This window comes from Hippopotamus amphibius, chromosome 5, assembly GCF_030028045.1.
Source record: "Hippopotamus amphibius kiboko isolate mHipAmp2 chromosome 5, mHipAmp2.hap2, whole genome shotgun sequence".
In the NCBI taxonomy this organism is placed as follows: Eukaryota; Metazoa; Chordata; class Mammalia; order Artiodactyla; family Hippopotamidae; genus Hippopotamus; species Hippopotamus amphibius.
The window spans coordinates 101,075,833-101,098,991 of NC_080190.1; the positions used below are offsets into that span (position 1 = coordinate 101,075,833).

Here is a 23,159-nt window from a genome sequence, read left to right on the forward strand (position 1 = left end):
TCCTAAAATTTTATTGTTTCAACTCTTACATTCAAGTATATAATCCATTTTGAGTTCATTTTGCATATGTTCTGAGATAAACATCAAAGTTGATCTTTTTGTGTGTGGATCTTGGTCCCAGCGCAATTTACTGAACAGACTATCCTTTCCCCCAATGAATTGCTTTGTAAAACAAATCAGCTGACTGAAATATAAGGCTTTCATTCTGTTCCATTACTCTATATATGATTGACCTTAAACAACATGGGAGGTTAGGGGCATCGGCCCTCCTCACACTTGAAAATTCACCTATAACTTAGAGTCAGCCCTCCATACCAGAAGTTCCTTCATAATTGCAGCTCTGCATCCATGAATTCAACCAACTGCAGATCATGTAGTACTGTAGTACTTACTATTGAAAAAAAATCTGAATATAAGTGGACCCTTATAGTTCAAATCTGTGTTGTTCTAGGGTCAATTATATTTACATGTCTATATGCCAATACCAGACTGTCTTGATTACTTTAGCTTTGATAGTTAGTTTTGAAATTAGGAAGTGAGGGTTCTTCAACATTGTTCTTAATTTTCGAAATTATTTTGGCTATTAGATGTTTTGCATTTTCATATAAATTTTAGAACTTGTCAGTTTCTGTAAAAAGTTTTCTGATAGGGATAGTGTTGAATCTATAGACCAATTTGGGAGAGAACTGCGGTCTTAGCAATATTGAGTCTTCTAATCCATAATCACAGAATTTATTTAAGTCTTCTTTAATTTTCTTCACTAAAGTTTTATGATTTTTAGTGTATGCTTTGCACTTCTCTTGTTAAATATATTCCTGAGTAGTTTATTCATTTTTGTGCTATTGTGAGTGAAATTTTATTCTTAATTTTGCTTATGTATCAAAATACAATTGATTTTTGTAAATTGATCTTGTAGCCAGCAAACTTGCTGTCTTTTTTAAAAAAATTAATAGACTTTATTTTTAGAGCAGTTTTAGATTTACAGAAAAATTTAGCAGAAAGTACAGAGTTCCCACATACCCCTCCCCCTCTGCCACTCCCCTCTACCCCTTCTACACAGTTTACCCATTATTAACATCTTGTTAATATATTATATAATACTAAAAATTGGCTTACCAAGTGATGCAGTAATTGCTGGATGTAGTGTAAGAAATACAATTGATGAGCCAATATTAATATATTGTTATTAACTAAAGTCCATAGTTTATATTAGGGTTCATTCTATGTTGTATACCCTATGGGTTTTTACCACTGCATCCACCATTACAGTATCATACAAATTGTTTCACTGCCCCCAAATTACCTGTGCAACACCTGTTCACTCATCCTTTCTTTCCTCCTTGGAAGCCACTTATCTTTTTACTGTATCAGTAATTTTGCCTTTTCCAGATGCCAACTGTTGTGACTTTGTTAAATTAGCTTTTGTTGAGTCCTGGGATGACAGATGGTGACCTCTGGTTCAACAAAAGACCACAAGGGAATTGAAATAGAGCAGGTTATTGCTCGCAGGTCCTGGGGGAAGTACACAGCATACATCGAGGGACCACATGGGGATGTCAAGGCAGGGTGTAGGCAGAGAGAGTGACAAGATGTAGGGCACGTGCCTTCATTAAGGTCCATGGGTGGAGGGTTTTGGAGTTCCCAGGCTAAGCCAGATTGATCAATTCAAACCAAAAAGAGTGGGGCTTTGATAATCTCCCCAGTTGTCTTATCTAAGGGGTACGTGAGGGGAAGGCCCTGGGAGGAGGGGTGACTATCACAAGGGCTGTTGGGGAAGTCATACTGGGAACTTACATTTACTTGTGACTCTGCAGGTTGTTATCTGGGCAATGTTCTTGCATCAGGAGCTAAAGTCAGTTTAAGACCCCTGCAAGTTTCTTGGCCAAAAAAATGGATACCAAGTCAGCAATGCCATGTTATAGCTTAGCTAAATTCTCAACAGTTGGAATCATGTAGTTTGTAGTGTTTTTGAATTGGCTTCTTTCACTTAGCAATATACATTTAAGGTTTCTCCATGTCTTATCATTTCTTTTAATTGCTGAATAGTATTCCAGTGTACACCACATCATGTTATTCCATTAATATACCACGGATGTTTATTCTTTCACCTTTGCAGGACATCTTGGCCGCCTCCAAGTTTTAGTTAAGTTATGGATAGTGTTAAGTGTGCAGGTTTTTGTGTGGAGGTAAGATTCCAACTCATTTATGTAAATACCAAGCAGTGCAATGGCTGGATCATATGTTAAGCCAATGTTCAGTTTTTTAAGAGACTGCCAAATCATCTTCAATGTGGCTATATTACTTTTGCGTTCCCACCAGCAACAAATGAGCATTCTTATTGCTCCATATCCTTACTAGCATTAGGTATTGTAAGTGCTGTTGTCGGTGATGTCAGCCATTCTAATAGGCATGTAGTGTCACTTTAATTTGCAATCCCCTCATGACATATGATGTGGAGCATCTCTTCGTATGCTTATTTGCCATCTGTATATCTTACCTGACAAGGTATCTGATCAGTTCTTTTGCTTACTTTTTAATTGCATTGTTTGCTTTCTTATTGCTAGGTTTTAAGAGTTCTTTCTATATTTTGGATACAAACTCCTTATTAGATATGTTTTGTAAACATTTTTTTCCAGTCTGTGGTTAATCTTTTCATTCTCTTAACAATGTCTTTGTAGATCCAAAGTGTTTAAATTAGGAAAAGTCCAATTTATCACATTTTTCTTTCATGGATTGTGTTTTTGGTTTTGTGTCTAAGAAGTCATCACTAAGCCAAAGGTCACCTAGAGTTTTTCTTATGTTGTCTTTAAGAGTTTTGTAGTTTTGTGTTTTATATCTAGGTCTATGATCCATTTTGAGTTAATTTTTATGAAAGGTATATAGTCTGTGTCTGGATTCATTTTTTTGCATTTGGATGTTTAGTTGTTTCAGCATCACTTGTTGAAAAGATTCTATTTTCTCCATTGAATTGCCTTTGTTCCTTTGTTAAAGATCAGTTGATTATATTTGTGTGGATCTGTTTCTGGGATCTCTGTTCTGTTCCCTTGATCTATTTGTTTATTCTTTTGCCAGTACCACACAGTCTTGATTGCTGTAGATTTCTTCTGTTTTTGATTTATAATTTAACTCCATTTGTATGACTTAAATCCACTTAAACTTTTTAATACTTGTGTCATGACTTAACATGTGATCTATCCTAGAAAATGTTCCATGTGGTTGAAAATAATTTATATTCTGCTGATGATGTGTATTAGGTTAAGTGGGTTGACAATATTTCTTAATTTTTATATATTCTTGCTGATTTTTGTTCCAGTTTTTCTATCCACTTTTGAGAGCAACTATTTTCTTTTTTCAATTCTTTTTTTTTTCTTTTGGCCGTGCCATGTGGCTTGTGGGACCTTGTTCAATCTAATTTAGACTAATATTAACTTAATTTCAATAGTATATATAAACTGTGCTCTAATAGAGAAACTCTGCTCCATTCCCTCCTTTTTCCTATGTGATGTTATTGTTATATAAATTATATCTTTAAACATTGTGAGACCATCAACACAAATTTATATTAATTGCTTTATATAGTTGTCTTCTAAATCAGATAGGAGAAGAAAAAAGCTGCAAAAATTGCACTTGTATTGTGTTTTATATTTATGTAGTTACCCTTACTGATAATCTATTTCTTCATGTGGATTTGAATTACCCTCTAGTGTCTTTTCATTTGAGACTGAAAGATTCCCATTAGAACTGGTAGTTGTGAATTCCCTCAGCATTTTTTTATCTTGGAATATCTTAATTTCTTTCACAGTTTTGAGGAATAGTTTTGCTGAACATAGAATTCTTTTTTTTTAAATTTATTTTATTATTTTTTTTTGAGGTACACCAAGTTCAATCATCTGTATTTATACACATATTCCCGTATTCCCTTCCTCCCTCGACTCCCCCCCACCCTCCCCATCCCAGTCCTTTAAGGCATCATCCATCCTCGAGTTGAACTCCCTTTGTTATACAGCAACTTCCCACTGGCTATCTATTTTACAGTTGGTAATATATATATGCCAATGCTACTCTTTCACTTCATCTAGCTTCCCTTTCACCCCCGGCCCCCACAAACCTCGAGTTCTCCAGTCCATTCTCTGCATCTGCGTCCTTGTTCTTGTCTTGTCACTGAGTTCATCAGTACCATTTTTAGGTTCCGTATATGTGAGTTAGCATATAATATTTGTCTTTCTCTTTCTGACTTACTTCACTCTGTATGACAGACTCTAGGTCTGTCCACCTCATTACATATAGCTCCATCTCATTCCTTTTTATAGCTGAGTAATATTCCATTGTATATATATGCCACATCTTCTTTATCCATTCATCTGTTGATGGGCATTTAGGTTGCTTCCATGTCCTGGCTATTGTAAATAGTGCTGCAATAAACATTAAGGTACAAGTTTCTTTTGGGATTATGGTTTTCTTTGGGTATATGTCCAGTAGTGGGATGACTGGATCATATGGTAGTTCTATTTTTAGTTTTTTAAGGAACCTCCAAACTGTTTTCCAGAGTGGCTGTACCAATTTACATTCCCACCAACAGTGCAGGAGAGTTCCCTTTTCTCCACACCCTCTCCAACATTTATTGTTTCCAGATTTTGTGATGATGGCCATTCTGATCGGTGTGAGGTGATACCTCATTGTGGCTTTGACTTGTATTTCTCTGATGGTTAGTGATGTTGAGCATCTTTTCATGTGTTTGTTGGCCATCTGTATGTCTTCTTTGGAGAAATGTCTATTTAGGTCTTCCACCCATTTGTGGATTGGGTTATTTGCTTTTCTGGTATTAAGCTGCATGAGCTGCTTGTATATTTTGGAGGTTAATCCTTTGTCCGTTGTTTCATAGGCAACTATTTTTTTCCATTCTGAGGGTTGCCTTCTTGTCTTGTTTATGGTTTCTTTTGCTGTGCAACAGCTTTTAAGTTTCATGAGGTCTCATTTGTTTATTCTTGATTTTATTTCCATTATTTTAAGAGGTGGGTCAAAAAGGATCTTGCTTTGATGGATGTCATAGAGTGTTCTGCCTATGTTTTCCTCTAGGAGTTTTATTGTGTCTGGCCTTCCATGTAGGTCTTTAATCCATTTGGAGTTTATTTTTGTGTATAATGTTTTGTGTATAATGTGTATAATTTCATTCTTTTACATGTTGCTGTCCAATTTTCCCAGCACCACTTATTGAAGAGGCTGTCTTTTTTCCATTGTATATTCGTGCCTCCTTTGTCAAAGAGAAGGTGCCCATATGTGTTTGGGCTTACTTCTGAGTTCTCTATTCTATTCCATTGATCTTCCTTTCTATTTTTGGGCCAGTACCATACTGTCTTGATCACTATGGCCTTGTAGTATAGTTTGAAGTCAGGAAGCCTGATTCCACCAACTCCATTTTTCCTTCTCAAGATTGCTTTGGCTATTCGGAGTCTTTTGCGTTTCCTTACAAATCGTAAGATTTCTTGCTCTAGTTCTGTGAAAAATGCCATTGGTAATTTGATTGGGATTGCATTGAATCTGTAGATTGCTTTGGGTAGTACAGTCATTTTCACTACGTTGATTCTTCCAATCCAGGAACTGAGTATAGAATTCTTGATTGACAGTCTTCCACCCCCACCTCCAGCACTTTGATTGTATCATTTCACTGCCTCTGGCCTCCATAGTTTCTAATGAGAAGTTAGCATTAATCTTATTGAGAATTTCTTATACATGATGAGTAGTTTTCTTTTGAGGCTTTCAAGAATCCCTCTTTGTCTATGTCTTTCTAAGTTTGAATATAATGTGCTATAGTATGGACATTTAAATTTATTCTATTTGGTTTTTATCACTTTGAAGGGACTCTAGTCATACTGGATTAGGGCCTACCCTAATAACGTCATTTTAAATTGATTACCTCTGTAAAGATCCTTTTCCGAATATCGTCACATTTTGAGGTACCAGGTATTGGGACTTAAACATGTCTTTTGGAGTAACACAATTCAATCCATAATATAAACTTTATAGAATTAGTCTAGGAAAGTGATTAAACACACACACACACAAACATACACACACACCAGCAGCAATAACAACAATAACAACAAACTTTAAGGAGGAGAGATGTGATTTCCAGAGTTGCCACATTTATATTATCTAAAGTGTCCAGTTGCAACAAAAATTTATGTAACTCATGAAGAAAAAAAGAAAGGCACAGAGGAAAAAGAAGATATGAAGACACAGGAAGAAAAGAGCATGTAACTGGAGTCTTGCATCTATAAACCAAGAAATGCTGTGGATTGTCAGAAATCACCCAAAGCTGGATGAGATAAGGAAGGATTCTCACCTAGAGCTGTCAGAGATTGTGTGGCCCTGCTGAGATCTTGATTTTGAACTTCTAGCTTCCAGAACAATGAGACAATAAATTTCTGTTGTTTTAAGACACCCCATTTCTTATGGCAGCCCTGAGAAACAAATATAGTTTGTATTCCCTAGCGTGCAGTCACTGAATTGTCTATTAGGTGGGCTTAGTAGTCAACTAATAAATGATCAGAGATTCCCTTAAATGCTTGGGACCAATAAGTCTTCCAGTCTTTGCTAAGGAGCTCTCTATGTGGGTTGAGACACTCCTTCTATGCTCAGGCAAATTACTAGACTAACTTAGGCTTTGTTTCTAGTTTTCACAGGGCCTCAGTGTAAGCCAGAGGTGAGAGCCTGGAGCCTTGTCAGGTCTTTCCTGGGCATTTATACAGCCCTGAATGTGCACATGGCCTTCTAGTTATTTAAGAATATATCAGCGCTTTCCAAAGGCCTTGCTGGACATCTCTTCCTCCAGATCTTCCTTTTAAATTTTAGGCTGGAATTATTTTTCTCCCTAAACTGGCATTGCTGCCTTAGGCTGTTGCTGTGTTCAACAATTGTAGTTGATTGCTTGAGTTAAACACTCTGCTGATAGGGATTTTTCCAAGCCCTGCATATGGGTTTTTTCCCAAGGAGCCAAGAGATAGGTCCAGTGAGAAGAATGCTCTGGAGATGGTGCTCTTTGAGGAGCTCCTGGTTTTCCCCTTTCCAGTGGCTGCAACACTGCTCCTTTTTAAAGCTACAAGATTTCAGGGCTGCTGGCTTTCAAGGCTAGTTTGGAGCTGGGGGAAGGAGGATGAGAATAGGCCAAGTTTAAAAATCCACAAACTCAACTATTCTTATTGAAGTTCAGAAGTTTTTCTTGAATAAATTCTCCCTAGATTGTGGCAGATCTTGGGTTAGTTTCTAAAGTACAGGAGAAGTTGATTTTGACAAAATTTTCAGTATTTTGTTGCTTTTATGGAAGAGCAGACATATGGAGATCCTCAATCTGACATTGTGGCTACCATACTTATATTTTAAATCAGGGCTACAAAAGGTAGAATTTAGATATTAAGAACATGGACTTTGGAGTAACACAGGATTGGAGGCTTATGAGTTGGACAAGTTCTTTCACTTCTGTAAGCCTCTTTTTGCATATCTGTACAGTTAAGCTTATGATATACATTCAACAAAACTGACATTGTTTGGTCTGCTATCATGACAGATCTTCTCTTAGTAGGGCAATTATAGAAAAAGGAAAATAAAGATAAACAGGATAAACATTGTAAACCCTTCAGGGCGGCATCTTGCTGTAAAATTTAGTCTTTCAAAAGGTCTCCTCTCTGCTGTTCGCAATCTCTTGTTTCTTAAGTCATGCGTGAAAAGGTGTGGGCATGGCAGTTTCTCATTTAGCTTTCCAGAGTTTCTGTCCAAGGACGGAGCTCTCCTTCATAGTTTGTGGAAGATAAGTCTCTGGGCACTGGAGGAGCTACTCCAGTGAGTCTAATATTGGATGACTTACACATTCCCCCCTTTGATGGAGTGGCCCCACCTAGAATCTTCAAGAATACCCCCATTAGAGTAGGAGTCCTCTTTCAAAGAGTTTGGAGAATCTCTGATAGTCCTGAGAAAGCCAAAAATGGAGGTTAACATCCCAGCCCAAGTCTCTTGTTTTACACTCTCATTTTTTATTGTCACAGACATACCTGAATACTATTGAACTTGAAATGGCAGAGCCTTTGGTCCTTGTATTAATTAGACCAGCAGAACCACTAGGAAATTGTATCAACATCTACATCTATTTCTATATCTATGTATAGATCTATCTATATCTATTAATCTTTATATCTTTATCTGTATCAATATCTGAATCTCTATTTCTATCTCTATCTATAAAAATTAAAGGGACTTGCTTGTAATAGAGATTTGACTTTACGTAACTGTGGGAGCTGATTAAGTAGTCTCTATTAAAGCTGTTGTCCTCAAGTCTGCTGCTGGGAAGTTGAAGTTCAGCTCGTCCAAAAGGCCTGACGGATATAAAAGTTAAGGAGAACAAGAACCAGTTGGAGCCCACAAGGATGAACTGAAATCCTTCAGTTTTTATTACCACTAACCTTGATGGTGTGGACATCTCACAGGAGTTGGGGCCCTTCCTGGTGGAACTAAACACGCATCAGACCCAGAAGTTTAGCAGCTGAAGGAGGATCTTGGTAAAGGTGAAAGAGTTACAGGCTTACTTACTACCTCATGCTAATGAGATAAGCCAGCAGATACAGGACAATTACAGCAAAGGGGCGGGCCATCGTGTATAACACAATGTATATTGTAAAAGAAAAATTTCCCAGAAGGCTGGTTACAAATGGCAAGGCAGATTTTATTCGAGCTACTGTAGTAGTGGAAAGAGACTTCAGTCTACAACTGAACTTGACACCAAATACAGCAAAGACAGTGGGAATTTGTAGCCAATGGGCAGAGTGAGGGGGTCAGTGAATGGGGAAGGACTAAGAGGAACTTGATTAGATAGCAAGGGTGTGGATATTCTTGCTAAACTGTGTTGAGCAGGCCAAGGGTGAGGGCTCAAAGGAGCCTGATTAAGTTTGGTCAAAGAGGGGTTCCTTGTCAGTGTGAAAAATCAAAGTGATGGCTGCTTCACTTCTGCTTTCTCAGTCTCACACAAGAATCTTTCTTATGGTCCATTCTAACTGAGAAATTTGGGAAATGTAGTTCAGCATAGCCAAATGCGTAGTTCACACACTACAAAGCTACCATACTGCTATTTGAGAGCCATAGTTCTTTCTCTAGTCTTACTTTCCTGCTGTGAAATCCAGGGCATGGGTAGTAGATTCACTCACTGTCTCTCCTGAAAGTAGGTTGGTTGGCAGTAGTAGGAGATTGATTGGCAGGACATTGGCTAACTCTGCCCCCTGCTTCTACTTTGTTTCTTTTTTTTTCCCCATGAGTTAAATTATATTTTACCCTCTCTTAAAATATTTTATTGTGATAAGATGTGGACTTAAAAAATGCATAATGTGAGAGTTATGAGTTAAGTTTTATTTGGGGCAAAATAAGGACTGCAGCCTGGGTGATAGCATTCCCAATAGCTCTGAGAAACTATTCCAAAGGGGTAGGGGGTAAGGTCAGTATATATGTAATCTTGGTGTAGGAGGAGCACATGCACTGAAACACATATTTTTGTAGAGGGTTTCTGCTAGTCACGAGGAGCAGACATCACTATGAAGGGATTTAGTGCTTTTCTAAATATGAGGAGATGCAAGGATTGGCTCACAAAATCAGCTCCTGAAAACATCTAACTATCTGAAGACTGATTCAGCCCATTTTTCCAAAGCACAGGCTGCCTCATTGCTGATCTCCACCTTGAATTCCCTTCAAGGAATGTTGAAAGTCAGCAGCTACAGCAGCACATGTGATTTAATCCTTGTAGAGGTAAATGGCAAGTGCCCATGGCAAGTGCCAACTTATAGTTGACAAAGAGCAAAACATGGGATCTATCCTCTTAAATTTTCAGTGTATATTATTGTTGACTATAGTTATAATGTTGCACACATCTAGAGTTTATTGATATTACTTAGCTGAAATTTTATGACTGTTGATTAATAGCTTACCCATTCCCCCCTGGTCCCAGCCCCTGGTAACCACCATTCCAGTCTTTGACTTTATGGATTTGAATATTTAAGATACCTCATATAAGTGGAATCATGCAATACTTGTCTTTCTGTGTGCTGCATATTTCACATACTGTATTTCTATTTTAAGGTGAGCTTTCTGATCTCCTTCCCTCACTCTTAGGTCCTTCTCTCTGGGATAGGAGGGGAGGCATTCTCTCATTTGGGTAGTGAGCCTGCTCATGTTTATTGAGATATGTACAGTATTATTACTGGACTTTCTGGTGGAGCAGATGCAATCTGCCAGAAAATAGCCAGTTTACCCATAACCAAAGCAAAAACATCAACAACTTCATTTTCATTTGCTCTTAAAGGATAATTCGGAAATAATTTACTTCTGAGCCGGGGGTGTGCTCCAAGCTTATGGGGCTCTAGAGATGCTGAGGACAATGCTTTGCATTGTAGAGTCAATATCTATAAGGGCTATTAAAGCTCAGGCCTTGCTCAGTTGTTCAGGATCCTCCTTCCTTCTGTCCACGGGGGTCAGGCCTCCTCCTGTACTTCCTGTCCACAGCTTTCTGCATGTGACCCATGCAACCAGAGTGATGGCTGTTTAGGGGACAGGCTTATGTTGCAGGGTCTTTAACTCACTCACCTTGTTAATTGGTTTCCATGAACCCGATAAAAGGTAAATGCTTGCTTTCTTGAAAGCTCGATGGTAAAAAACGAGAGGAAGAGGGAGTAGAGTAAGTGAGAGAATGATCATTGAGCAGATTCCTAATATTCACGGAGGAAGTCAACAGACACTTTCTTAAGCTGAGATACGTAAGAATAAAAGTCTTTTCATATGGTTTAGGGTTGTGGAAGCAGCCACCGAAAAGAACCAAAACCATGTATACTTTTAAATGGTTGTTTCCAGAGAAAAGAACTGGGAATATGTTTGGGAAGGAGTGAAATAGAGCAAGAAATGCCTGCTTTTTGCTGTAATAGCCTGTCTTATTGAAATTCTTTTTTTCCACCTGAATGTATTATTTTGATAATAATTAAGAAAAACAAGTCAAACTTAAAACCTTCCAAGTAATCTTACATTATTTTACAGGGATGCATCACATATATTTTGTTAACGTTGAACATAGGTTATATTTAACAAAGGTAGAAAAAGAGGGCAGCATTCTTTTATTTCAGAGAATCCATGATCATCCTTTCCAGCAAGATAGGCAGGAAAATTCAGGAATTGTAATTTATATAAATAGAATTTAAAACTTCTTCAATTACAATGGGTACAGAGAGGAAGATACAGCTCAAGAGAGTATTTGGATATTGCTGGGGCACAAGTTTTTTAATTGTAAATATAATTGGAACAGGCATTTTTGTGGCCCCCAAAGGGGTATTGAAGTACTCGTGCATGAATGTGGGGCTCTCCCTGTGCATCTGGGTTGGTTGTGCCCTGTTGTCCATTATGACCACTCTCTGCTCAGCAGCGATAGGTATAACCTTCCCATGCAGTGGAGCTCACTACTATTTTCTCAAGAGATGTTTTGGCAATTTGATCTCTTTCCTGAATCTTTGGACAACCTTGTTTCTGGGGCCAGGGCTAGCTGCCAGCCAAGCCCTGCTCCTTGCTGAGTATAGTATCCAGCCTTTTTATCCCAGCTGCTTTGCTCCAAAGCTGCCAAAGAAATGTCTGGCACTAGCCTTATTGTGGATTGTGGGAATTCTGAATTCTCGTGGTATGCAAGAGGTGACTTGGCTTCAGATAGCCAGCACTGTGCTGAAAATGGCCACACTTGGCCTTATTTCCCTAAGTGGAGTAGTGTTGCTGGTGAGAGGGAGGAAGCAGAATCTAGAATTATTTCAGATCTCTTTTGATGCTGAGTTTCCAGAAGGCTCCCGGTTTATTGAAGCCGTCTTCCAAGGATATTTTGCATATTCAGGTGGAGGATGCTTTATGTATATAGCAGGTAACCAACGATACTTTGAGAAATAAAATCTCAAGCCATGACTTACTGCATGCAATGTGAAATGCACTTCTTTTATTATATTTAGTGTTTCATTTAAAATAAATGATTCAATGTATTTTTTTCCTCTTTATTGTTTCCTAAATCAGATCAGAATATCTCAGCTCTGCACTTATTACCTACTCTTAATTTTTCCCACAGTTGTTCCAAAGTACTTACTTTCTTGAATAACTCCTCTTTTTCAACTTTCTTTTCTGGGACCATAGACATAGGACCTCCAATGTCAATATAGTTTTTACTCTATTAATGGATGAATTCTGGGGTTGTGGAAATGCTCACCCTCCGCGAAACTGTGAATCCAAGAATAATTCAATGCCAGACTATGTTTGTGTTATGGGTGGGTGTGACACACTCAGGCTCTTAAGTATTTTTAAAAAGAATAGAACCATGGATATCCCTGATTGCTCTAAGGCTGGATTTAATACTCTTCCCTTCAAAGCCAGGACACAAGTTTTCTCTCCATTTTGAAAGTCAGTCTCTTCTCTTGAACTCTACCTGTATCCTTTCCCTCTGACCTCCTCAGGAAACTTTCACACATGTATTTTATATTTCTTAACTTCAACCTTTTTATCAGCTTTTTTCCTTTGGCATTTAAACATGAAGCAGATTCTCTACTACTGAACAAATTTTTTGTTTAATTTTAGGACCCCCTGTAGTCACTGATGTGTCCATCATTCATTAAATCACTTGATCAGCAGATATTTTTTTAAACACTAGCTAATTTTAAAGCCTTGTATTAATGCCTGAAGATGAGTAAGATGTATTCTTTACCCCCAAAGAGGCTTATAGCCTAGTAGAAGAGGTAATACCTAGATTTGGGGCTGACTTCTGCAGCTTACTAGCTGTGGCAAGTATCTTTAACTCTGTGGACTTTTTTTTTTCTCCTTCATCTGAAAATGGGCATTATCACTTAAAAGCACTATGATTCCTTGCCTTACGAACAAATAATGGCATGATAGTATTTAATAAGGGGCTATAAGGGAACAATATAATTACTATGGAAATTCAGTGTAAGGTAAAAATCACCTTTTGCTGTGTCATCAAGTGGAAAAGGTAGCACTTTTAATTGAATCCAAAAAAATTCTAGCAGTAGAAAAACCTGAGTGAAGCTGTGGAGACCAGAAGTGTGCAGATGTGTATAAGAGGACATGGCGCACAATCTTGGGTGACTGCAAAATGCTTTCCACCTGATAGTCTTGATAATAAATATGATTGCTAAGCCAAGCACCTAGAGAGATGCAGAACACAATGACATAGGATTGGAGACAGATGACTGCAGAATGCACACCTTAAGGCTGTAGGTGGAGAGAGAGGATCTGATGAAGAAGCCAGAGGAAGTTTAGAGAATTATGAAAGAAAATCACCATGTTTCCAAAAGAGGGTGTAATCAACATGGTGAAATGCTTCAGAAATTGAGGAGTATGAGAACAGCAGAAACAGTGTTATGAACAAAGAGGTCGTTGGTGAATTTTGAGCCTGAGAGGAAAGTCTGCATTGAATTTAAAAGTGAAATAATAAGAAAAGGAAGCTATAAGAAATTAGCCTTTTATGCTTAAATGGCTCACTGCAATTTGAGAGCCTAGCATAATGAGCAAAACTTTCTTTTTCTCTCTCTTGCTTTGTCTCTCTCTCTTTTAAGGATAGAAGAGATATTTTTGGCTTTTGTTTGTGCTAATTTCATCTTGTTCCATGGCCAAAGATGTTTCATTACTAGATGGCTTTTCTCTGTTGAAAACAGATTAACAGATTAAAATTTGCTAACCTATCAACCATTACAGAACTCTTCAAAACCACTTAGCGGTAAACGAAAGCTGAAGGAATTTCAGTGTATGCTGGGATTGTTAATTTACTTCATAGATTTTAAGTATAACTAAATTCTAAGTAACACTTTTACCGGTACAATGGTCATTTGTAGGCAGCTGACTTTGCCTGCTGTAGGAATATCCATCTTTTAAGTTCAAAACCAAGGATATTCACTACCCGTCTAGCTATTATATTGTGCTATATTCCCTATCTCCTCTGTAACGATCTCATACATAATGAGAAAGAACAAAAGCCCAGAGGAAACTACAGGTAATCCTAAAGGTTGTCCTTTTGCATGCTCAAAAGCTTTAACTAATAACCATAGTCATTAATAACATTAAATGCTAGGCATTTGATTGGAATTTTATTAACTCTGTATTTTCCATTTCCTCCCGTATACAGGTAAGGAAATTGAAATCTTGACAGTTAATAAATTGTCCAGAAGCCCATAAGTAGTAAGTGGTTGAGGCAGCATTTAAATGAGAGCTTTCTAATTCTTTACTCTTCAAGTACTTACTCAGCTCATATTGGTCTATGCCATGAACATTGCATTCAACACTTGGGCAGATGCAGATGGAAGGAATGTGATATTTGTCAAAGGACAAGTATTTATTAGTCAGAGGGATTTGGCTTTAGGTAACAGGAACCCACACACGTTAGCTTAAACAAGCAAAGGGGAACTTGCTGGAAGAATAATGCTGCACTTCCAGGAAGACCTGAGCAACCGGTCTTCAGGAGCAACAGGAATTAGGGAAGCTCTAGAACTTAAAAACTGGAGTCATTAGCTGCCTTTTTTTGGCCACCATTACATGCTTTTTTCCTGATTCTCTCATTTCTGTTGACATATGGTTCAAATCCTTGCAAGAAATCTTCTTGTGTACTTACTGGCAATGATTGGCTTCCAGTGAGTCAGAGGTCTGTGCTTGGTCCTATTACCTATTACCAGCGCACAGAGTCGCATTGTGTACACATAGCTATAATGTTCAATTCTTCATGTCGGGGATAATTCTCAGAAAATGGTGAAACTGGGGAAATGGTGTCACAAATGGGACAATATTTGAGAATTAGACTATCCTGGAAAATCATTCTATATTATGCTAAATCACCACCAAATATTGGCATAAAGGGAAGGAAAAGAGCCTACAGGGAGAGAGTATTTATGACTGACTCTTTTGCTCTATTTACCTATGCTATGAGAATGTATAATAGGACAATTTTGTTAGCCTAGAGCTTTTTCACTCTTATTTTCCCAGAAGAAGTTATGATTTGCTGAAGGAAGGGTAAGTGTCAACTGGGCAACTGGGAAAGGAAAGAACATTGCACATGAGAGGATGGGCTGAGGGCAACAGGGAACATGACATTTCTGAGGAATGGAGAGAAGGCCAGTGTACCTGTAATACAGAGAGCGAAGGGGACCATCACATCGTCCTGTAATGTATTCTGGCAGCCCTCTCTCCCTTTTCACGTGGACGCTTATTACAGTCACTACTTTAACTTCTCTTTCTGTGCTTATTGAATGAATCACAGCTCCTCTTCTCGAGGCTGACCTTCCTGTTTGTTTTTTCTCACCACTGTCTTCCCACTGCTCACACTCAGTGCCTACTAGTACCTAACAGAGGAGACTGAAGACACAGGTAGACTCTGAACCTACAGGTCTTAATGGCTCAGCTTTCATTTTCATTCTCGCACCTTTCTACAGAAATTTTACCATCTGTGGAGCAAATGAAGACATTAATCCCCCTTTTTTTCATTTAGCTCCAAGCTCTGAGGGAGGGGGGATGTGTAGCAGTTCCCACTGTGTGTTTGTGTGCACGCACGTGTGTGTGTGTGTGTGTGTGTTTGCGCGCGCGCGTGTGGTGGTCATGGTCAGGTTGTAGAGGAAGAATCCAGCCCAACATTGAAACATGGAGCAATTTTAAAGATTAATTTAAGGCATCAGTTTTACCAGTTGTGATTTTGCTCTTTTGTGTGTTATAGGGGAGCTGAAGAAACCCAGAAAGACAATTCTAAAATGCATATTTACTGCATTCCCTTAGGTGACTATCATTTATTTACTGGTTAACATTTCCTACCTGGCTGTTCCGACACCCAAGGAAATTCTCTCTTCAGGTTTGTACATAAATGACTAAGGTAATAAATAATAACAATGACAGGTCTGATCCTTTTACATATGTAAGCATCATTTTACCAGTTGGGACTGCTGTTTGCTTTTAATTATAGAGAGTCAATTTGTAATTTTTGAAAATAACAGAGGGGCCAAAGGGTATGATTTGGCTTAGAAAAGAGTTTCACCTTTAAGCATGGTAATACGTTTTCTGATAATATGGAAAAGTATATATAAGGCTGGTGTGTGGTTCAGACTGGATTAAAAATGTTAGTATTCCTTTCATGATCTCTTCTCACCAGAGTGACACTGTGTAATCAGTGCTTTATATCTATTAAAACGTTCACAACATGAATTTTCCAAATGTTCTTCTAGGTGACATAAAGAATGATAAACTTGAAATGTAGGACATCAGCAGTTAAAAGAATAGATGCGAATGGTCAATTGATGTACATAGTTAATACAATTAATATGTAATATAATGTTATTTACCATAAATAACTCTAAAATTTATGGTGGCAAAGGGCCCTGAACATATTGGAAATTTGACTAAAAGGTAACTATGTTAGGGTCCTAATTGCAGAATTAAAAATGAAAGAATAAGCAAATGTTAAGGAAATAAACGTATATTTAAAAATGAGTGACAGATTCAAGGAATAAAAGGAAATTTGGAAAGAAATGAGGAACAGGAAATATGAAAGGCCAGCAATTTCCTCAAACCAGCATTAAATGTTGAATACCCACTTCTGTGATAAGCTATCAGCCAATACCTTTGGGACTAATCTCTTTTGAGTAGCCATTACTGTTTTGGTAGATCTTTGGGGCACTGTAAATAAATCTAAGGGAGGCTTAATATGAAAGTTCCAATACATTGTGCTTCAATTCTTGTGTGACTGCCATGGAGGAAGCTGTCCGATAGAAGGTATCAGTGCTGGTTCATAGTGACCTAGCTTTGTTAGGGAGCCGTACCCTAGAAATAATCAAGATTCTGAGTATTTGTGGGAACAAACCAATTGCTAAATTGGATAAAAACAAGTAGTGATTTAGTAACTATTTTGATTATGTAGGAAATAAATTTACAAAGCTAGTTATGGATGTGGTCAGGGCTGTTGGTCACCTGGTCAGCCACGGTTCACTGAAACTGGCATCTTTTACGGCCAGTGCCCTGGCCATACTGGTTGTTAAAAATATGGAATATCCCTTCTGGTGTGTCATAATAGTTGCAGCATTGTTGTGGGTGGTATAGTAGTTTTGGCATCTATGGAAGACTCATGAAGCGTTTTGACTATAATTGATACAACTGTTTCAGATATGTCATCTTTAGATCTTGTTTAAATTCTGAAGTAATAGTTTTGATTTGAAATGTCTACCTTTTACTGTATTATGAACTTAAGGAAATAATCAGAGCTATACACAAAAAATGTATGCACAGGGACAATCATCATAGCATTACCTATGAGAGCAAAAAATTAAAGATCGACAAAATAGCCAATAAATTTGAAGTAAATAAATAATGTATACAAATTTATATAATAGACCATTCTGAGCTTTTTCAAGGATCATATTTTTGAAGAATAAAGTAAAAAGACAATGTTTATAATGTAATAATGAGGAGAAAAGGCAGGATTTATATTATGATATAAAACAGAAAGTATCAATAACTAGTTAATAATGATCTGCTGGAATGATATTTTGGGTGATTTTTGTTTATTCTTTTCTAAATTTTCCAAATCTTCTTTAACGAACTGCAAAATTTATATAATAGAAGAAAAAATCATAAGCAAAAGAGATTCCTAAATTAAGGAATTTTAAGGATTAGGGAGTGAATATTTTCAAACAAATGGGTATATTTTAAAGATATGAAAAGTTACAAAGGGATAGCAAGCATCTGGGATGTGGTGTGCTTTTCTTAGAAAAAAAAAAGCCTTCGTTTTGAGTAAGTTCTCAACACAGAGAGGAAGGGTGTCCCTCTAGAATGAGGTCTGTAGAAATGTTATAGTGAGGAGCCCGGGTTCCTGGCTTTTTCAGCCTGAGGATTTCAATGTTCCCCAAAACCATTCTAACACACCATTGACACAGGTGCTCCCACTTGGTGTTCTTGAGGGTTCCATGTTATATTTGAAACTAGAGAGTATTGGCATAGAAAAAAGCAATCCAAAAGAGTAAACGCATTGTCTGGGAGCAGAGGCTAAGATGGTTTCCCTGACTAGAAGCAGCCTGCAGATAGCTGACCAACCAGGTGTGATTATTTTGAGAGGAAACTGAAAATGTTAGAATCACTTACTAATAAATTGGTACAATCATTTTTGGAGGGTAAATTCATAACCCCTAGCTTATTTTAAGAAGTATATACCTTTTAACTCACAAATCCAACTTCTAAGAATTTACTCTTAGAGGAGAAGTGCACCAACACCTGGAGGCACAAGTGTGTTCATATTTTTAGTTAATAAGAAATTGAAAACAACCTAAAAATCCACCAATATGGAATTATCAAGTAATTTAATTTGCAGTTAATTACTGGAATAATGAAAAATTTTAAAGATTGATGGATGCATATATGCTAATATGATCAAGATATATTGGAAGGTGAGGAAAGCAAGACCAACCATGCAGGCACACACACACACAAAGACATATATGTACACATATACATACCTCTCACAGATGCTTATATATGTACAGGAAATTTATGAAAGAATATGGAAAAAGATGTTAACAGTAGTTACATCTGGGGTGTATGAATGAAGGATTGGCAAGGAAAGGGACACTTACTTTTTACTTTATGTATTTCAGAGCTATTTATTTTACTTTTTATCAAAAGCATATATAATATAATTTTTAAAGAAAATAAATGACATGAGGAAAGGAATGAAAAAGGAAAAAAAATCACTTGTAGGATAGAGTTAAAGGTTATGCAGCAGAGTTGAACTAGAACCTCCTCTAATTATAACCAACCAGGTTTGTAGAATCCATGACAAGAAATCAAAAGAGAATAAGGGCTTCACTGCTCAGAAGAAGTATTTCTGAAATGTGTCTGAAAATGGAAAATGTGTGGAGGTATGAGTGTTCAGGAGGAATAACCAACAACACCTTATTGAAAATGAATAACAAGTGAGGCAGGAGACCTTTTAAAACAAGACCCAATATTATAGAATAACATAAAGAGAAAAGTGAAAAGAGTACTTGAGACTATTTGAAAGGACTTAAAAAATAGATTTTAAAGAACAGGAACCATTGATGAGATTTCAATTTCGTCATATTGAAAAAATTTTACTCTTTGTGATAAACCAATATGTTGATGTGTTGGAGGCTCCCCTGGAAACCAACATTGTCCTGGAGGACACCTACCTCCAAGGACACAAGATCTTGCTGTACTCTTTCCACTGAAAAACTGAGAATTTATTTTTCTGAGTCCGAATGATCTATCCTAGCTTATATGTCCTGCATAATATGAATTGGACTCAAACAGATTCTCATAGTGGATAATTTTCTTCACTGGTGCCATTTATATCTACTGACTTATACTGAATTAGTGCTTATAAGATCTCTTTGCCTTTAAGTAAAAAAAATTCACACTATTCTCTAAAGTTTGGTCAATACCGAGGTTTCTCAATCTTAGTGCTAGACATTTTGGACCATATCATTTTTTGTTGTGGAGGCCTGTCCCATGCATTGTGGAATATTTGACAGCATCCTTGGCCTCTACCCACTAGATGCCAGCAGTAACCTCCTACCTCCCCTGTTGTGACAACCAAAAATGTCTCCAGACTTTGTCAAATGCCCCTGAGGAGCAAAATCACCTCCCTTGAGAACCACTGGTTTATGGTTCAGACTAGTGCCCAGATGTCATAAGTATTTTAATCTGCAAGTAATTTATTTTCCCTCTCTACATGGTTTATTTTTATTTCTGTTAAGTATTTCAAATTGCACCACTATATGGGAACTTTGTAAGTCTCATTCTTGTGTTAGCAGCATTGCACTGTAGCACTCACTCAATCATCCATTCAACAAAATCAATTTATTTTGCAAGTGTCATTGGAAATTTACTATATATCTGTCACTGAATGAAATACTAGTTTTACAGAAAGGAAACGATCTTTGCCCTCAAGAAGTGAAATTCCTGGTCTATTGGGGAAGACAAGTGAAATAATAAGCAGTTTGATGGGGCTAAGATGGACATGCGCATAAGGAAATAGTGAAATTAAATGAAATTCAAAATTTTAATTACTCTTTAAGTGTCCTGCTTTTATTTAAAAATAATTCTTGAAGTTTTATCATTCTCTTTTTAAATACATTTTCTTTTGTGTGTTCTTGTTTTCTCGCAGATGCTGCGGCTATTGTGTGGACTGATAGAGTTATCCTCTCATTAACGTGGGTTATTCCTTTAGGTATTTCTGCCTCGTTATTTCGCACCCTTCTGATTAATGTATTTGAATCGTCGAGTAATATATATTGCAGGCCAAGAGGGCCAGCTGCCTTTGTTATTTAACATGCTTAATGATTACTCCTCTCCATTTATATCTGTGCTACTACTTGTCACCATGGCATCCGTTGCAGTTGTCTTGACAAACCTAATTGATTTGATAAACTATCTTTATTTTGTAGTTTCTATTTGGTCTGCTTTATCATTGATAGCAATACTAAAACTGAGATACCAGCAGCCCAATCTACCTCGACCTTATAAGGTAAAAGTGAGTTTTCTGATGTTTTCTTTGTGAAATCAAAGATATTGGGTGTAAATACATTAGAAGACTATATCCAAAATGTCTACAGCAGATTTTTTTATTACTAACAAGTTATGAAACACATGCAGATGATTTGGTCTTAGTTTTCACTTTTATTTTTATTGGGCAGATTTTACTCAATATAAAATCTCTCAGGTTCTGTTCAGTTTATTAGAGAGAAGAATAGTCCTCTGGACTGTTGGACAGATCATTATGAGTCTTTTCAGTGAGATTACTGTGTTCACTTATGTAGCTACTGCTGCATACCAGTATCTTCCACAGTCAGGGTCAGAGTTAGCAGGTGGGAAGTAAGAGGCAAGTGTTGCTGTGGGGTCACAAGTTATAACATCTCCTGTCCCGAAACATCAGCTTAATTTGATCACCAACAAATTCCATCTTTTCAGTTTTGCTTACATTTAAACTTACTTTCGGTCTGGATGAAGAAGAGCTTCACAGGAGTATCCTTTAATCATAGAAAAGGAAGGAAGCAAAAACTTGACAGCATAAGTATACTATTGGAAAAATGTGGCCTGAGGCTCCGATTATCAGAATAGTAAAATAATCTTGGTTGGCCCAACATCATGTTAAAACTTTGGTTAGATTATTATATTTAGTCCTCTCAGTAATACAAAAGGCAGATACTGCTGTTATCCCCATTTTGCAGATAAGGAAACAGATTTATAAAAGTTAAGTCACTTGCCCAAGGTCACATGGCATGGAGTGCAGCCAAGATTCAAATCTAGGCAGTCTCTTTGGGAGGTCTGTCTCTCACAAAGTACAAAATGCAAGAAAGAACACCAGGAGGAAGCAATGTTCGAATCAACTTTGGTTGACTCACAACCCATCCTTCCTTTTCAGTTCTTCCTTCCACTTTCATCCAGCCATCCCCTAATTGTATCAGTTATTGAGAAGCCACTATGATTTGAGTACCTTGCTAGGTATTCTGGGTGCAGAAAGTAATGATCTGGCTTCTGTATTCAAGCAAGGTATAATCTATCTGGACAGTCAGGTGAACCAAACATAGTATGTGGCTTGCCGCATGGTGGCCTCCACAATATGCTCAGAGAGTACGTAGGGAAAGGGAATCTTCTTGTTCTTTAACCACTGATCTTCAGTGTCTTCAACCTAAAATGGGAATAAATAATGCTTACCTCCTAAGAATGTGGGATGTGTTAAATGAGCTAAGGCAAGCAAACGATACAGAGCCTGATACTGATAGCTATTATTATTTATATTATCCTTTGATATGCATTTGCATCAAAAAGGAAGGCAAGGGTAACTGTACTTAAGTGGTTGAAGTTTGTCTCTAATGTCTACAGGAATGCTCTTCTCTCCTCTCTCAGTTTTTGAGTAACTGGCAGTAAGTTGTGTGATGATAGGTTATCTTTCTCAGGGGTATTTTACTCATTAAAAGGAGCTTTTTAATGATTTAAGTCCCTGAATTAGTGACCCTCTAATTAAAGGGTTTCATAAAATATAACTAGCTGTGTTATACTTTGGGGGGGTATAGATTCATATCTATCTCTTAAAGACATTGCAAAAGTGACTGCCTACTGACTTTTCTCCCTAAGTAGGGTAATGTTTGGTGCAAGATGCTTGCAATCCTAACACAAAGCAAGTACCAAGGATAGGATTTCAAAGTTTATGGCAAAAACAGAAACCAAAAAAATCCACACAAAAAAGGGAGAATTGCTTCAACCAAAGTTTTTGTTTTGATTTGTTTTGTTTTTAATATACTGAGCCTACAAAGTCATAATACTTACCTGTCAATATCTACCTGAGTAACAGAGGGTCTGAGGGTACTCTGTGTATTGACATGAATTCCTTCCTGCCTTGAGATATTTTTCTGGGAAAATTGTTTTGACTTCCTTAGGGCCTTAGGAACTCCCTCTTAAAGAACTCATGCCATCTAGATCAGAAGATGTTTATCCTATCTCAAACGGTCACGATTATTTTCACTCATGAACAGTCAAATGCTAGATGTTCATTCCCTACAGCCAACTCCCCAACAATGAGAGTTTTCAACATCTTAAGTAGTAAGCCAGGTTCATCTAAATGCATGGATAATTTAGCCCATTTTCTGTCATTAGGTTATATCTTATTTTTTGTTTGTATAAATATGCAGGTACCTTGTATGGGTTTTCATACCTAAGTTTTTAAAAAAATTTTGCTTTTTTCAGATGTTTTTGCCATTTCCATTGGTAGCAATAGCCATCAGCCTATGCTTGGTTTTGATACCTTTTGTGAAGTCTCCACACATGCATTATATCTACGTGTGTCTCTTTATTCTCAGTGGACTCTTGTTTTATATACCTTTAATATATTTTAAATTGAGGTTGGTTTGGTTTGAGACGATGACGTGTTATTTACAATTGCTACTTAATATTTGCCTCCCTGATGTGTCTGATGAACAGATGTTAGAAATAGAAATAGGAACCGTTAAAAAAAATAACATTCTAAAAACACGCCAAGTTCCAAATAAAGATTAAGCACATTAACAACATTAATGATGAAGTGCCTATGGTAACTTTCTTTCTTGAATGAGATA

General features: G+C 37.2%; 1 protein-coding gene across 1 annotated transcript; it reads left to right on the forward strand.

Annotated features, from left to right (window-relative positions):
* The first annotated feature begins 10,634 nt into the window (after window positions 1-10,634).
* Window positions 10,635-23,100, forward strand: SLC7A13 (solute carrier family 7 member 13). Its single transcript, XM_057736983.1, is given in 6 exon segments — window positions 10,635-10,650; window positions 11,216-11,923; window positions 15,761-15,892; window positions 20,213-20,324; window positions 20,326-20,572; window positions 22,792-23,100. Coding segments are annotated over 6 exon segments (1,524 nt in total).
* The last annotated feature ends 59 nt before the right edge of the window (window positions 23,101-23,159 follow it).